Source organism: Ceratotherium simum, chromosome 12 (assembly GCF_057802395.1).
Source record: "Ceratotherium simum simum isolate JZ-2026a chromosome 12, ASM5780239v1, whole genome shotgun sequence".
Taxonomy (NCBI): domain Eukaryota; kingdom Metazoa; phylum Chordata; class Mammalia; order Perissodactyla; family Rhinocerotidae; genus Ceratotherium; species Ceratotherium simum.
In genome coordinates, this window is record NC_141911.1 from 10,042,773 (window position 1) to 10,060,521 (window position 17,749).

Below are 17,749 nucleotides of genomic sequence, written 5' to 3' on the forward strand. Positions count from 1 at the left end.
GAGTACAATGTTTGCTAGTTGAAAGGAATGCTATTTTTATGTTTGTTTGTCATTGTTTCCTCCTTCCCTGCCTTCTCCCTTCTCTCTCTTTCCTCATTCGTTATTCAGTAATAGAACTCAGAAAAATGTTCTTATTGGTGATCAGTGATTTATCACATGAAAATTTCTGATGACTTAAAATTTTTAAAAACTGGACACGAGAAATTGTTAATCAAATACTGTGTCTGTATTGATTTTGGGAAGTTTTCCCATTTCAATCAGTAATTGAGTGTTACCTTTCTTTGTTAGAATTTCTTTTCAAAGCATGACCAAGATGCTGATCACTAAATAGATTTTGACTATTAATACAAGTTATTATGTTTTGAAGAACCCATAATGATTTGAGTGTGGAAATCATTCATCAAATGCAGTTATCTTTTTACTATTTTTTTTTGAAAGGTGTAGCTTTACTAACTCTGTTAAAATTTGAGGCTTTCTATGTTTTTGTACAACTAAGACAAAGAGGCATTCTATGCAAATAACCTTAAATAAAATTATTTTTAAATGTTAGAAACTCTCTTTAAAAGGTAAAATCTTAGTCATTTTTGATTGCCAGATGACAGGAACAACTTCTCTTTTCTAGTGTAACAGAGCTTCTAATATGCAATGACCACCTCATTTTTGATAAAGGACTAATCAGTATCTTGTGTGTTCTTTAGGAATGGGTTGTTTCTGGGGAGCTGAAAGGAAATTCTGGACCCTGAAAGGAGTCTATTCAACTCAAGTTGGCTTTGCAGGAGGCTACACTCCCAATCCTACTTACAAAGAAGTCTGCACAGGTAGGAAGAATTTGTTCCATCATATTACTAGAAACAAGGAAGGGCCTGTCCCTGCTGGCAGGTGACAGGATCTTTAAAATAGAAATACATTTTTTTGTGTTTCCTTAGTCTTCTCTTTCTCGTTTCTATAAATATACTTGTTGGCCTCTCACTTTATATTTTTGGAAGATAATAAACTTCCTGTGTAATATATCATTTAGCTTTCACTGCAGAACAATCACCCCAAAACTTAATCACTAAAACAGTTGTTTACTAGCTTATGATTCTGTGGGTCAGCAGCTTAGGCCGGGCTCAGCTTGGCGGTTCTTCTGCTGGTCTTGTCTGGGCTCACTCATGTGATTCCAGTCAACTGGTGGTTTACCTGGGGGCTAGTTGGCTTCACTTATATGTCTGGCAATTGGTGCTGGCTGTTGATTAACACTTGCTGTTGGCTGGGATATTGGGGTTGATGGACCATGTGTGGCCTGGGCTAAATCACGTGGTGGTGAATGCAGAGATACCAGGAGTAGCAAGAGAGGACAAGCCTCATTCTGCTAGCACTTTTCAAGTCTCTGTTGTGCACATTTTCTATCGTCCCGTTGGCCAAAGCAAGTCACATCATCTAGCCTGGAGTCAATGTGGGAGAGAGTCCCCAAAGGCAGGTGTGCAGGGAGGTGTGAAGAAATTCGTACCATTACTGCAACAGTCTACTACGTGGGACATATGTGTCATATATCAGACATGTTTTCTTAAGGGAAAAATATTAAAAGCCAGGCTATAATGAAGAGATTGGAAAACTATGGCTCGCACGCCAAATCCTGCCCACTGCCTATTTATATAAATGAAGTTTTATTGAAACACAGCTATGCCCGTGTGTTTATATAGTATCTATGAATGCTTTCATGCCACAATGGCAGAGTTGAGTGGATGCGACAGAGACTATATGGCCTGAAAAACCTGAAATATTTATGATCTGGCTCTTTATGGAAAAAAAGATTTGCTGAGCAGAATAGGCAGATACCCCCATGGCAAATTCTAGGTCGAATACTAGATAAATCTCTGGATTTGTTTTTTGTTTCTGGCCTTCACAGATTTCCTTTACTTTTCCACCAGCTCAGGTAGCATTTAAAACACATTTTTTTTCTCTTAAAATTTTTTTTTAATTTCTTAAAAGTGGTATATATTTAAGGGGTACAACATGATGTTTTGATATACATAGTGAAATGATTACTCTAGTCAAGCTAATTAACATATTCATCTCCTCACAGACTTTTTTTAGTGTGGTAAGTACCTTTGATCTACTCTCTCAGCAAATTTCAAGTATACAATGCAGTATTATTAACTATGCCACCATGGTGTACATTAGATCTCTAGAATATATCATCCTACATAACTGAAAGTTTGTACCCTTTGGCCAACATCTCCCCATTTCCTGCTGCTCCTGCCCCTGGTAACCACCATTCTACTCTCTGCTTCTTGAGTTCGATTTTTTTAGATTCACATGTAAGTGAGATCATGCAGTTTTTTTTTTTCTGTGTCTGGCTTATTTCACTTACAATAGTGTCCTCCAGGTTCATCCATATTGTTGGAAATGGCAGGATTTCCTTTATTTTTAAGACTGAATAATATTCTATTGTATACGTATACCACGTCTTCTTTATCCATTCCTCCGCTGACGGACACTTAGGTTGTTTCCATATCTTGGCTGTTATGAGTAGTGCTGCAGTGAAGCTGGGAACACAGATATGTCTTCAAGATGCTGATTTCATTTCCTTTGGATATATAACCAGAAGAGAGATTGCTAGATCATATGATAGTTCTAGTTTGAATTTTTTAGGAATCTCCACACTGTAAAACACATTTTTTAAAAGAATAGTTTATTCACCATCTTAAGAGTTCTTAATTGGGAGGGTTTATCCAGATACATAATGTACTGTATTGACAATGTTGGAATTTAAAAATGCATAAACAGTTTTATCTTTTTAAAATAAAGGTTTGAATTGGTGTCATTTGTGGAGAGCCCTCTCTGTTCTCAGGGCCCGGTGAATGAAGGTGGGGGAGGAGTTGGAGTATGGGTTTGTTCAATAATGAGCATATGGATTTGTTTGCTGTAATATGACTTCTGATTTTGGAATGAAATTTGAGCTGTGCAACAATGAAAATATTATAAAAATATACATATTCTTGTTTTTCTCGCCTCTAGAGAAGAATTGATATATTCTGATTGGAGTTGAGAATGCGGAATATCAAACAAATACTTTAATGATTAATCCTTTTTTTTTTTTTTTTGCTTCCATTTCAAAATTAAACAAATGCTGATGCAGAGCTATAAATAGAGTCAGATGAACCCTGGAGATTGCCCAGGTGTGTCCTCTTAAGCCTCAGGAATGGAAATGAGTAGATTCCTTCCTGTAATTGCAGACATGACTTAATAGCCTAAGAGAAAATGTTGCTAAGAAAACCTGCAGATATCTGCTGCTTATACTGTTATTCTCCACGAGCAACATGGTAATAATCAATTAGAATATCGTGATTGCTTGTTTGCTCAGACTCGTTCCTATGCAGCTCCTCACCTTCACAATGACACGATAATTCCTCTTCGTTGACTGCCTACTATGTGCCAAACAGAGGAAGAAGCACTTTTTGCATCTTTGCTTTTTTTCCATCTAATGTTCCAAACAGTCCCATGAAGTGTCTCGGTTTCTGTCTTTTGCAGAGAGAGTGTTGAGGCTCAGAGAGGAAAAGTAACTTACCCAAGGTCATCTGTAGCAGGAATCCCAACCTTGTTAGTTCTCAGCTCAGTGTGTGCCATTGAACAGGGTGTAAGTCACCCAGCTGTCATCGTGTCCCAGTGACTCTCCATTCATCTGTTCACACTTCCCTTCACCAAGTCACACATGCTCTTTCATGTCTGTTCCTTAACTGTGCTTTTTAATGTATTGGTGTGCTTTTTAATGATTACTAAGGAAAATACCAAGTAAATTTTTTTGTCTTTCTAATGCTGAGAAGGAAAAAGGACAAAACCCTTTTAAGATACAGTTCCTGCAAACAGCTGGTGTGTTCGCGGCCTGTAGCAGTGGTGAAGTACAGAGACCAGGAGGTTGGTAAAGATCTCTCTATTTGATGTGAACACTACCTGCTAAGTTAGTGGTGGCATCGGGAAGCGTGGTTGTCATGGAAACACGTTCCTGATTGGGAAAAGATAGTTATAGGGTCTTACCCAGACACAGAAGAAGAGATGATTTCTTTCCCCAGGCTTTTTTTGTTCTGATCATGAAAGGGAAGAACAAAAAGGCAGAGAGAAGCTGTGATAGAAAGGTCCCTCTGGCACAGAAGTGGTAGAGCCTTCAGATCCCTGGAAATAGCAGGGAAGATGAACAAACAAGGTCCCTAGCTAGAGTAATTATGGTAACAGGCTAATTAAAGATTTTTGACTGAGGAGAGGATGGGGGAGATAGAAAGCAGGTTATACTGGTAAGGCCTCCCCGCTGAAGCCTCGGTACTCACAGCCTTGTTGAACAAGTCAGCCCTGGAGGGGTCTGCCTTGCAAGAAAGAAAAACCAAGGCTCCGCTAAGATGCATAATAATTGCTGAGGTTTTGTGTGAGAGAAATACTAGTCTATGCTCCATTATTTGCATTAATTTCAAAATTGCTTATTCTTGTGTTTGTAATTAAGTTGTAAAACTTTAGTCACAACCAGGGGTCTTTTGTAAAGGTATTTATTTATTCATTCATTCATTCAAGAAAAGAAGGCTAAGGAGCTGGACTGTGTGCCAAATTCCTTCTCTCATACAGCAGTATACATGAACCTAAGGCACCATTTGGTTTCTTGGGGCAGGTGCCAGAATTACAGGGGTAGCACTCTGGAGGGGGTTCTCAGAATCCACAGGGCTAGTTCTACCACTCCCCCCTGCCCCACCCCAACCTGTCACATGATGACGAATGTCAGAGCTTCTACAACATTGTCTTGGCACACAGATTGGTGATCACAAGCCGCGGACCCAGACTATTGGCTGAAGTTTGTTGTGCGCACTTGCTGGTGGGTATGCACAGCCTCAGGGGGTGAGTGAGCAAGCGAGTGTGTATGTGAGTGTAAGAGCAGGTGTGTATCCAGACAGGATGCACGTTAATTTCTGAATGGTATTTCTGTGTGGCAATTGGTGGGTTGGTGATTCTGAGACCTAAGCTGGAGTTGCAGTTAGGCATGTAGAAAAGATATGGGGCTTTTAGTAGCAGCCAGGAGAGGAGGTGACCCCCATGGTGACACATGGATAGAGTTGACTCTGACATGTAAGCAGAACATTCATTAATGGCTCACCAATAGGTCTGTTACGTGCTGGGTGAACTGTGTGAGACTTGAACCTGCCATATGTGGAAGGTACAAGGGGACAACAGTTCCTCAAGAATTTGCAATAAAGTTGCCCTTTGGGAATGAAATATAAAATAAGCCTGCAATGCATCCGAGTGGAGATAGGCGCTCGCTTAGAAGAGAGCTTGCTTCCGGGTCTACAGGACCTCTGAGTAACCTGATGGAATGCCCTGTCATATGTAAATGGAGAAAAAAGAGGACCTCAGAGGGAGGCTGGTCAGCCAGGCCAGCCTGGGAAAGGAGAAGCCCTGCTGGCACTTCATGGGTTGCTCTGTAAGGTTTGGCTGCTGGACACCATGCTGCTTTTAAGTTCTATCACTAACTCCTCTTGTTCTGATCTACACTCTGTAGAAACTTCTCATCTTTTGTCCTCCTGTGGAGATTATTTACAGAAAGAAAATACAGTGAGACCAGGTCTATCAGCCAGACAGCTCTACTTCTCATTTCAAATTCAATTAGATGCCATTCTGAGATTCGTATCTCAGTCTATTGTGAGTTTAGTCTACATGGGTCATTCTCTCCATATTGGATTAACCTTGGTTTGAATTAAATGACAAAAATGGAATTTTGGCCTTCAAAGCTGAGAGGCAGAAGCCAGAACACCACAGTTTTCCAAAGGCCGTGGTTGCCTCTTTGCATTTCCCTGGAGACTCCCTGCCCCTCACACGTGTCCATCATTTCATTTAAACCTATTTTAAAAGTGACCATCCTCCTGTAACAGGCATTTAAACTTCCCTTCCTTGGATTCATCAATTAGCACTGAACCTGGAGCTCACAGCCTTGGAAACTTGCTTCTCCCAGATGTTTTAGGCCTGAATTCTGAGCCCTCTGAGAGCTGCCCGCCACCAGCTCTTGCACCAAGAGCCCAGTCTCAGCTTGGATGCAAGGTAGCATCCCTCACAGCCACTGTTAGGCCTCTGCGTCTTGTTGTGTTTCAAGTGTGTTTCTAAGAGATGTGCTGAGAAATAATTGAAGTCTTAGTGGCCACCATTCTGTTTCCAGAATGATTTCCACGGATTCATTCATTCGTTTGGTGTTTATTAAAACCTAAGTGTATGCCTGGCACTAGAGAGCCCATGGAAACCTGGAATGGAATAGCCATGAAGACCCTAAGTTTCATGTAGGCTTTCTTGAATAAATTAAATACACCATTTATTGGGAACGTACCATATGAAAGACATTGTACTAGGTACTAGAGGAAGGTTGTTTATCATACAAAGTAGAATAATGCTAGTACCTGTCTTCCAGAATTCTTTCTCTATAGTCAAATGAAAGCTTGATCTTTCACATTTATTTGAAAGAGTTGCGCTGACCCTGGCTTTCTCTTTACACACATACACACACACACGTGTGCACACACACACACACAAACACACAAACTCCCCCAAACATTTGTTATGCAAACCAACTGATTAACTGGCATGCTGTTGCTTTACTACATTGATTTTAGAAGTAATTGAGCTATTCAGATTCCTGAATACCCTGATAGAGAATTATTCTTACATTTTATAATAACGACTATACAGATGAAAATATGAAAAGACATTCTGCAGTGGATAAGCATTCTGGGTTAATTTCAGTGCATTAGCCTAATACACAAATAACCCCATTTCTGGCAAGAAAACCCAGGATGTTCATTCACTGGGTAATATCTTTTCGTATTTTGCTTACAGATGTTCAGAACAATTCCATGTTTATTAGTCTATTCATAAGCTCTTAGAAATCTGTGCAGCCAAGTGGCACCAAAACCAAAGCATGGAAGGGACTGTATAACTTTTCTCGTAAGTGAGATTTATACAATCACCACAGAAAATCTGAGGCCCAGACACTTTCTTTATCAACAGAATACTCCGGTGGATTTTTAGGCAATGTGTCCAACAGAAGTCCCAAGCAAGAGCCCGGGTCTGGGAGGAGCAGAGCGTGGGAGCCCTCACGTCACCTTCCAGTAGTGTTGATGCCCAGGCCATTTCACTCCCTGGACTCAGTTACCTCTCTTGTAAAATCAAGAGAGTGCTGCTTTATGAGCCAATAGAGTTGTGGTGAGATTCTTATTTGAAAATAAAATTATTTCAGATCAGAAGTATTCTAGAAAATGAGGCCATGCACTTTCTATCACTCTAGCTCTTGGGCATGTTCATGGTAAAAGTGATGGGTCATGAAGCATGGCTTGGGAGAGGACTGAGGTCGGCCCACAGAATGTGCACATGGCAGGGCAAGTGGAGGCTATTTTCTTCTTTTCCCTTTCTGTGTTCTTAGTAGGTCATATCCACCCCCTTCTACAAATGCCTAGCTTTATTTCCTTGATGCTTAAGAGCTCTAACAAAGCATTGAATAATTTCCCCCCTAATATAACGCAACTCAGTATACTTTCTTAGTTTGACTTAATTTCTGAAGTGTTTGGGTGGATGTACATGTCTTTGTATCTTACATGAGATTAATGATCCCATTCTTCTTCAAAGTAGTGACGAGTTCTCTTATTAGCAGATTTTACCAAGCAATGTAAAATTCTTTCTAAATTCCTTGCAGACTACATTAAATCTCTTTTTTAGTGCATAGTAAGTATTATTGTACTCATTTCAATGTCAGTCAAGGTAAATTACTAAGTTATTGACATATTCCTGAGAATGTAAGAATTCTGGTATTCAGTTCTTGCTATAAGCAATTTGATGGCTTTTTGTTCCTCTTATATTAGACATAAAATTGACCTTGAACTTGTAGCAAGCAGGATGAAAATGCTTCTCTCTCTCAAACACTGGGCAGAAAGCAAGCTCTGAGGTTGCAGTCCTCTGGCTCATAGTTATAACCCCCAGGACCAAATACAGCACCTACACCCAGCCCATCCACGTAGGTCTTCAAGACAGAGTAGTTCAGTGCATGGACCCATTGCCCAAACAACAAAATATAGGTCATGTGAAAACTGCTGGTTTTGTTTCTGTTCTAAGCCTCAGTCACCAGAAAAGATAAGCTTGTGTTCTCGACAAGGGGCATCCCTCTGAAGAGCTGACATCAAGAGTTTTGGGGCATAGGTCATGGGGGGCGGGTCATGGCATTGCAGACCTGGAGGGGACTTAATCATCTTCTAATCCAGTGACTTTCAAAGTGGGCAACCATAGAACCCTCGTGCTCCAGTAAGGTGCTTCATGGGTTCCACCAATAATGAAATGTTTTAACTAAATAACAAAGATTTAAGCTGCTTGGAGAACTCATTCACCCTTTTAGATATATATTGTGGTTTTGATTAATATTTCATTTTAAAAAGTTCTTGAAAATGTTTGGAAACCACTGAGACTACTTTCTTTGTCAGATAAAGAAACTGAGGCCGAGAGGGAGTGATTTGGGAAATAGATTTGAAAAGAAAGGTTGAAAATTTATTTGACTTCCCAGATTATGGTGTTGCTAGAATCAAAGAGAAGTTGAAATCTGTGTCTATTATGCCATTTTAAGTGAGGATAGGGATCAAGGAATCAGAATGGAGGTGGCTTTTGAGTTTGAAATGTTAAGATTTCAAGAGGTCAATATTTTTATCAAGTAGGTCCTGGTTATCATTTCAGTTAGGCTGGCATTATTTTTTTTTTAAAAATTGAGTACTAGGGTTTTCTATTAGACAGTTCTTATGTCTGCTAGATGCTCTAAGTGCTACCGCTGCAGCCAAGAGCAGAGCTGAAGGTGTGAAGTAGAGCCTGCAGGAGCCTCTCTTGTTAACCAAAGTTTTGGCATCTCTTATTTCCCCAGACCTAGGGATGAGAAAGGAAATCATTAAACCTAGGGATGAGAAAGGAAATCATTCAACAAGAGAGTGTGGCTACCTCATTCTCTTTCAAAGCTTCTGCAAGTCTGGTTTCCAGCCTGGGTTGCAGACCTCCAGGGCTTGCAGGGTTAGGACGAACAGTTTGCAAACTGATTTGTCCACTAAGCATGGCCTGGAGACCTTAATAATCATCTCGCTCACATCTATTTTCAGTTTTCAATCTATAAGGGAGGCGACATGGTGATAAGTAAAGTATGCATTCATTCACTGTTACTGAACTCAGAGCAGCTTTTTGTTATCACATATGTCCTTCATCCCTGGATTCTAAAATTTCTGCGACTGTACTGGGGGCTCTTATGCAGCATCTTGACAAAATCACGTGGTCTGTCATGCTCATCTAGGGATAGAACTATTATGCTAAAGGGTTGTTCAGAGTTCCCAAAGTTGAAATGAAATAGACACAAGCACACTTTGCTAGAGATATTTCGAGTTTGCCAAAATATTTCAATCCAGCATTAGACCTCACAGAGGATGAGGATTTTCTATAGCTTCAAAGGACTGAAAGCTGCCAAGCACCAAGACACGGGGCATCACAAGCTGGCTGTCCTCAGATGGTAAAGGAAGCATTCATGCCTTTCCTTGCTTGTCGGGTCTATTGTCCAAGACTCTACTTATGTCAGTGTCTGATGTTGTCATTTAAGCGGGGGCGGTGATGAATGAATTTTGACGATTTATGGATTCTCTGAAGACTATTGCGAGTTCAGTATATTCTTCGTATGACCTTGATATTTTCATATTCCTTAGCTTGTTTGGCTGTTTAATCCACCTCTTGCCTTGAGCAGCTTAAATCACTGCTGAGAACAGGTGTGGTGGTCAAAGGTCAACAGACCGACAGACTTGAAGTAGTTAAATGTGTCAATATTTCAGCATATCTGATGCTAAAATTCTAATAGGCCATTTAAATGGAAAATAAATTAAATGAAAAGGAACAATAATAAAAACGTTCTTTTTACTCATCCAGCACTAGAAATAGGTTATTCTTTCATTGTTTCAGGATTATATTCTCAAAGATTTAGAAGGGAGATGAAGAGGAATTTGCTCTAGCAAGCAAGTTCTTAAAACTTAATTGCAAAAGCAATTGATGAATGTGCCTGCGCTGATATTTTCAAATCGCATATAATGGAGCCATAATGTAATATGAGAAAATAACCTTATGGGGGGTGAGCTTCTCTAGGAATTTTATGGGCTACTCTAGGTCTTAATTACTTCATAATGACTGACAATTTTTAGAGCCTCGGAATGAGATTTCTTTTTTTTTTTCTGGTACATTAAAAATAAATATCTGGGTCAATTACTGCCACATCTGCCAAGTTAAAATTTCAACAAGAGGGACTCAGGAAAACAGTCGCCCATCGTGTGAGCAAATGGCCCAGTAGGATTTGAGCAGCTTCCGCAGAGGTCACTGCTGTTTGCCAGGCCCGCCTCCCATTTGCCTGGTCCTCATCAGCATGTGAATCAGTTACAGACCACTGAGTCCCCTCAGCTGGGCCTAGGCTTTGCTTAATAAATCCTGGCATCTGAGGTGTGGAATTGCAAGGTCTATCAGGGTACCGAGGGGCGGACCTCATCCCAGCATCTTCAGTCTTTGTGAATGGGAGCTAATGCACCGTCTCTGTGGCAGAGGCTTCTGTGGGCGACTGCTTATCCATGACGGGGTTGGGACCCTTTCATTTGCAGTTGTCTCCTTGCAATTCTTTGTTGTCATTTCTTCTTCCCCCTCTTGCTCCCCTTCCTTCTTTTTCTCCTTCTTTCCTCTAGTTAAGGATACCTTGCTTTTCTATTCCAGTGCTGTTATTATGATGATAGTCCTAAAAAATCACAAGAACTGGTGACTTAGTATGTAGTGCCCATCTTAGGTTTAGAGCTGTTTATAACTTAATACCCTCAACAGATATTACAATGGTGGCTTATATTAATTGCTAGTTTATGAAATCTACAAAACATTTTCGCAGGCGATCCGTGTCACAGGCCTGTGACACGGAGAGAGTGGCATTGTGCTTCCACTCACAACAGCGCCACGTGCTTGGGGATAGCAGGGTGCTCAGTTGGCACCAGCTGATTAGAGGCACCGACAGTCTCTTCTGGTGGCATTTCCTTTGAAAAGAGAAACCGACTGTTCAGACTATTTTCACGTCTTTCTTGAGCATTTTAGGATACTTTAAAAGATATTAAATTAAACTGTGAAGTTCTTGTAGGAATAAACTGGAATTTTGAAAATAGGTTATAAAAAATGTCTAGTGGTCTGGAACTATTTAGATGACTGATTGATCTATAGAAACATGGATTTCTTTTTCTTTTTGTTGGATGGATCTTTGAGGTCATCTGTTCCAGTGAATTTTGAAACATTTATTAAGCGTTAGAATCTTTTCTCCAGATAAAAATTTTGCACACAAGTCTAATATAAAAACACAGTTTCCAAGGTACTCTGATTTCCCCCTACACTGTCCTCATTCTTTGGGCTGAGGCGATGCCTCCTTGGAACCCACAAGGAGCTAAGTCTAGGAAGCAGTCGAGGACCAGGGACAGCTTCACTCTGGGCTGAAACACACAGCTGAAGACCCCCCTCCCGCCCCCCGTTAAACACTCGTGCCTGCTTTGAGGCTGTGCTCTGGAAATTAGAGAAATCCGCAGGGTTGTCAGGGAGGCCATCCAGAGAAAATGTGCTGGGAGGCATGAGAAAGGGGCCTTTTCATTCTCCGCCTTCTCAGAGATGTTCCCAGGCATGTGGATAGACCCAGAAGCCCTAAGCACAGGTGTTTTTGCGCGAGTTCCAGCCCTCGCTCGCAGCAGAGGAGCCCAGAGCATCCAGTTTCGCCCAATCACCTGTGCTCCTTCCATTTTCAATTTCAGTTCTGGCTCCTTGGAGTGTATTTATTTTAAAGCCCTCCCTCCCCTCCTCAGTCGTGGGAGGTCAGGAACCGTTAGCTACTGTAACACCCCTGCTCCTGTCAGCAGACCTGCTTTGCTCCTGAAGGGTGGGTTGACAAAAAGTCATAGGTGCCTGAACTTGTATATCTTTGTGCACAAGAAAAAAACATCTGTCACCTTGTTTAAGGCTTGTTAGGTTGTATTTGATAGTTTGAAAATGCTCCAGGGAAAACCATCTGTCCACTTTTGAAAGTCAAGATTATAAAATGGCAAAGCCTCAGACTGGGGGTGGGGAGTGGGTGGGCATTGAGAAGAAATTATCTTTTTTTGATCTTTAATAACTTTTTTAAATTAATAAACTTAATTTTTTAGAGCAGTTTCAGGTTCACAGAAAAATTAAGACGAAGGTACGGGGATTTCCCATATACCTCTACCTGCCCCACTATCAACATTGCACTCCAGAGGGTACATGTTACAGTTAATGAACCTACACTGACACATCATTGTCACCTAAAGTCCATAGTTGATGTTAGAGTTTACTCTTGTTGTTGTCATTCTATGGGTTTGGACAAATGTATAATGACATGTCACCATTGTTATAGTAAAATATAGAATAGTTTCACTGCCCTAACATTCCTCTGTGCTCTGCCTATTTATCCCTTCCTCCTTACCCCCAACCCCTGGCAACCACTGATCTTTTTACTGTCTCCATAGTTTTGCCTTTTCCAGGTGTCATATAATTGGAATCAAACAGTATGTAGCTTTTTCAGATTGACTCCTTTCACTTAGCAATGTACATTTAAGGTTCCTCCATGTCTTTTTGTGGCTTGATAGCCCATTTCTTTTTAGTGCTAAATCATATTCCATTGTCTGGATGTACCACGGTTTACGCATTCACCTACTGAAGGACACCTTGGTTGCTTCCAAGTTTTGGGAATTATGAATAAAGCTACTATGAAGCTGGTTTTTAACCAGCAGAGAGATTTTTAACAGCAGAGAGATTAATGCAGGAACTCTGGTGGGGGTATCTGGAGGCCTGGGGTGAAGGGACATTACACCAGAGAGGATTCCTATTAGCTAGTGCTAGGAACCTAGGGGCTTTATCCACCAGAAGCACTTGAAATTAAATTCTTTACTTGAATTTTTTTTGTGCGGGCCACATAGGTAACCAGAATTTGGACAGCACGCCTGTGTGTGGGTGGCTGGTGGTTACAAGATCCTAGGGGAAGGTAGCTTTCCTTTCTCCTCAGAGACCCAGTGTTCAGATAGGCGGTGTCCGTGCGGCTCTTTCTGTGGGCCAGGTGTTTCTCTCTGTTGAGCTTTATGCCGAGGGTAGAGCTCTTTGGAGTTCCACTTTTGTGGGGGTGCTTCCTATTAGATTCCTCACTTTGGGCGGCCGTGGGCTTCATCTCCTGCCCTCCTTCCCCCTCCTCAAGCAGCTACCAAAGTAGATTCAGAAGAAACCCCTAGAGAGAGCTTTGGAGCTTCCGTCCCTTCTGGGGTTCTTATTTTCACCTCATCTTTGGCTTCTGCATGTTATTTTTCTTTCATATTAGTTAGTGAAAAATTTTTAAAGGATGAAAAAATATATTTTAGCCAACATTTTAGTTATATCAGACAGGAAGATTGCTTAAGACATTTATGTACCGTATTCTTGGCCAGGAGCATTCTGAGGAGGGGTTAGTGCTCGGAGACAAAGGAAGGGTGGTAGGACGTGGGAACACCATTGTCCTCAGGTGTGGCTAGGGACCTGCCTGAACAGATGGAATGAGTGACTTGGAAGGGTCCTTGGGCAGCTTAGAAGTAAGAGGAAGATGACAGGCCTTTTCCAGCTCCAAGAAAAACAGTGTGATTAAATATGGAATACCCTTACACTAGGAAAAGTGATCTTAGAGACCTTGGGTCTCAATGCATCAGGCAGCCTAGATTTTCCATCAGCCCACGTGTTCTGTTCTGTTTCTGTCTATGAGTCTTCTTCATTTATTTTAAATTACTGCCCCTGTATGATCTACCATTTGAGTATAGGTGTTAAATATGAACAATTTTATCTCAATCTTTGGGCTAATTTCTCAAGGCTTCGATGAGAAGTAGAGTCCCATTTTGAAGTGGACTTACCCTGGTCCAAAAATTCACCCTCTTCCCTAGGACATAATTTTATTTTTCTGTGTATAAGAAAACACACTCCTGTGTCCCTCCCCTACTCTCAATACTCTATTCAACACTACTTCACTTGTGACACCAGATGTGTGGGTTTTGCACACATCAAGCAATTCTGCGACACCAGCTGGGTGTCCTACAATTCAGTTCAGCACCAGCACTATTTATCTGGAGTTAACATCAGATCCTACAGGTTATGGGCTCAGTCCCACAAGATTGCTCCCACTGCAGATGCCAGTCGCAAGTCCCAGATTGTCACCTGTACTTCTGACTGACCAACTATAAATCAGGGTACCCATGATCTCAGTAATTTGGGTTCAGTAATTTGCTAGAATGGATCATAGAACTCAGGGAAGCACTTACGTTTCCTGGCTTACTATAAAGAATATAATAAAGAATATGAATGAGTATCAAGATGAAGAGATACATAGGGCAAGGTCCGGAAGGATTCCGAGCACAAGAGCTTCTGTCCCCGTGGAGTTTGGCGTGTGCCACCCTCCCAGCATGTAGATGTGTTCACTAACCCAGAAGCTTTCCAGAGCCCATACTTTGGGGATTTTTATGGAAGCTTCATCACAAAGGCATGATTGATCATTAACTCAATCTCCAGCCCCTCTCTCCTTCCTGGAGGATGGGGGGTGGGGCTGAAAGTTCCAAGCTTCTAATCATGACTTGGTCTTTCTGGTGACCAGTCCCCATCCTGAAGCTATTCAGGAGCCCACCAAGAGTCACTTCAAAGACACTCCTATCACCTAGGAAATTCCAAGTGATTTAGGAGCTCTGTGTCAGGAACCAGGATCAAAGACCAAATATTAGAACAAGAGATGCTCCTAGGGCTCTTCTCACGAAATTACAAGGATTTTAGGAGCTCTGTGCCAGGAATGGGGGGCAGAGACCAATATATAATTTTCTATTATTTCACATTCTGACTGGACACTCTCGATGTCATTGGTGTCTCTAGCCTGATCAATACAGCAGAGGAGTGAGCATAAGCATTTCTTGTTTAGAAGTAGGAGGTGAGACTGTGAGATTACCACCTATACATTTTGGTGGTCTTTAAATATGAGATTGGAGAAAGAAAAGTAATGGCTGATATTTTTGTGTGCTTACCATGTACCAGGCATAATTCTAAATGCATGTTGTTACATGCAACAATTTCTTCAGTTCTCTCATGACAGCTAAATGAGGGGGTGCTAGTATGCCTATTTTAAAGATGAGCCAATCAAATCACAGGGAGATTATCTGATTTGTCTAAACCCACATAACCGGTAAATGGCAGAGCCAGAATTTACACCTCAGAGATCTGTGTCTAGAGTCCTTGCTTTTAACTAGGTTTCTCTAACAGAGAATTAGAGCACAAGTAGTTACAGTGAAAAGAACTGTATGGTCAGGAACCTATATAACCTCTCAAAATAAGAAAACGTAACACTCAACTAAAATTCATGGCTAATTGGGAAGCAGAATTTGTTATTACATACAGGCTTCTCTCCTACTAGACTGTATTTTCCTGGAGGGCAGGGACCGTATCCTTTCAGCTCTCTACTCCTGTAACACCTAGAGTGGCACCTTGCACCCAGTAGGCACCCATTCAATGTCGACTGAATAAGTCAGAGTTGCTGAGTACTCTCATGTATTAAGTGAGGCAGAGGCTGAAGGTCCAACTTGAAAGTTTTGGGAAGGCCCTGGGACACTTGCAGGGAGCCCTGAGTGATGCTTCCTGATTAGCTGGAGAATGGGAAAATACCATGAAAAAGGTCCAAAGACTCTTCTAAGTTCTGACCCATATCTCCCTTCTCACAGGCTGCAACTCTTTCTGATGGTTAAAAAGAGTAGAGGTTTAGATAAAACCAGGCTTTGCCTCAGATTTTTCGGTAGAAGACTTGTCAATTATGTAAGAAATTAAAAAAAAAAAAAAAGATATACATGTTCATCTGTTGCCTTTGACCCTTTGAATCTAGTGAAGTTCTCAATGCCCTGAAAAAAAAGGACTAAGCTCTCTGGCCGCTTACTGGTGATGATGAGTTAATTTAAAATGATTCTTGCATCAGCATCTTTTGGAGTGTGGCAGGGTGACACAATCTATCACAGCTAGTTTCTGGAGTAATAAACTTGTGTTTAGGTAGCTTCTAGAGTATATTCTAAACATTGAACCTATAAAATGCAATCCAATTACATGAAGAAGAGTTAATTCACAGATTGTTGAAAGGAACCTGTAAAAATTGTCAGGAACATGGTTCATTCAGGTGGTAAAGGATATAGTTCATGGTGAAAACATGTATTTAGAGTCCCGTGTCTTTCTCCAGTCTATAGTGATCTGCTTCTCGCTCCTCCCTCCTCAGAGTGGGATTCATAAGTTACTGTCCCTCCCTCTTTCTCTACCTGTGTCTATTGAGTATCCACCAGGTGAAAAGCTTCTTCCAGGGGTTTGGAAAGTTAAGAAAAGAATATATTGAATATTCTACTCCAGGAATATATACTCTAGCAGGGAATATAGGACTAAAAAAAAGTGATCTGGGTGTAGCGAGGAGAGGATCAAGATGCAATGTTACTCTTTCCTGAATCTTTTCTTCCATATATATATATTTTTTTTTACTGTGACTGCTGCTTTCCTGGGTTTTTCCCTTGGGATTTGTAGCTTTGCTCTGCTCACTGGTGTTCCTGATATTAATTTCTTTAGGCTCTGTCTGCCTCATCCCCACCTGGAGGCCCTCATGGATGGGTGGTTCTACTGCCTTGTCCCCACCAGTAGGCCCCCAGGGATGGGTGGTTCTGCTGCCTCACCTTTACCTAGAAACCCTCATGGGGTGGCTCTGTCCATCTCACCCCCACCTGGAGGCCCTCATGGATGGGTGGTTCTGCTGTCTCACCTCCACCTGGGGGTCCTCATGGAGTGGCTCTGTCCACTTCACCCCTACCTGGAGGCCCTCATGGATGGATGGTTCTGCTGCCTCATCTCTACCTGGAGGCCCTCGTGGATGGGTGGTTTTGTTGCTCATGGTCCTGTTTTGGTGTATGTCCTCTGATAACCTTGACACAGACACTCTAGAGAGGGCCCTGGACCTCTTTCCCTGAGATTCTATTAAGACACAAAAGTTCCAGAAAAGAAAATACAACCTGGTTATTTAGGTTTATTTCCAAATTTGGATTGGAAACAAATGCTGCCAAGACAAAATGGACAAACAAACTATATGATCTGTCAAAATAAGTGGCAAAGAAATGGAAGAAATCAGTGGCTCTGTGTAGGTGAGCCATGGATGAACAAGGCTCACCCCGTAATTTGGACCAGTTGCAGCAGAATAAAAGCTCCGCTTCTAGATGAAGAATCATACCTGACAAGTAAGCAAAAGCTATTTAATACCACTGTTCCTGCGCCAGGTGTACAGGGCACGGAATTTGGGTTAGTGATGAAAGTGGAATGAGAAAGCTGCAGGTAGCCCAAAATCAATGGAACAGAGAAGGAGCAAAGTTTCTGTAGGTGAGAGAGAGAGAGAGAGACACGAGGACACCCCACAGCTCTGGCAGCAGCACACGCGTATAAGCGAAGTGGCCCATGATGTCAACAAGCACAGATGGGCTGGTCATGTAGCCTGGAGTTAGGGCGACAGATGGACGGTTCATCGCACAAATTGGATACCCAGGGACTACGATGTCTGCTAGGAAATCCAAGGACGCATCAGGTTGACCCAACATACCTGGGCAGGGGTAGACCCAGGATCTGAAAGGGAAGTGAGTAGCAATTTGCACTGGTG

General features: G+C 41.6%; 1 protein-coding gene across 4 annotated transcripts in view; it reads left to right on the forward strand.

Moving 5' to 3' along the window:
• MSRA (methionine sulfoxide reductase A) overlaps positions 1-17,749 on the forward strand; it is a 392,963-nt gene that overhangs the window by 197,375 nt on the left and 177,839 nt on the right. For all 4 annotated transcript variants that reach the window (XM_087437390.1, XM_087437388.1, XM_087437391.1 and 1 more), the window contains one exon: positions 699-818. In XM_087437390.1, coding sequence (XP_087293516.1) covers positions 699-818 — 120 coding nt within the window. The remainder of the gene's footprint in view (positions 1-698; positions 819-17,749) is intronic.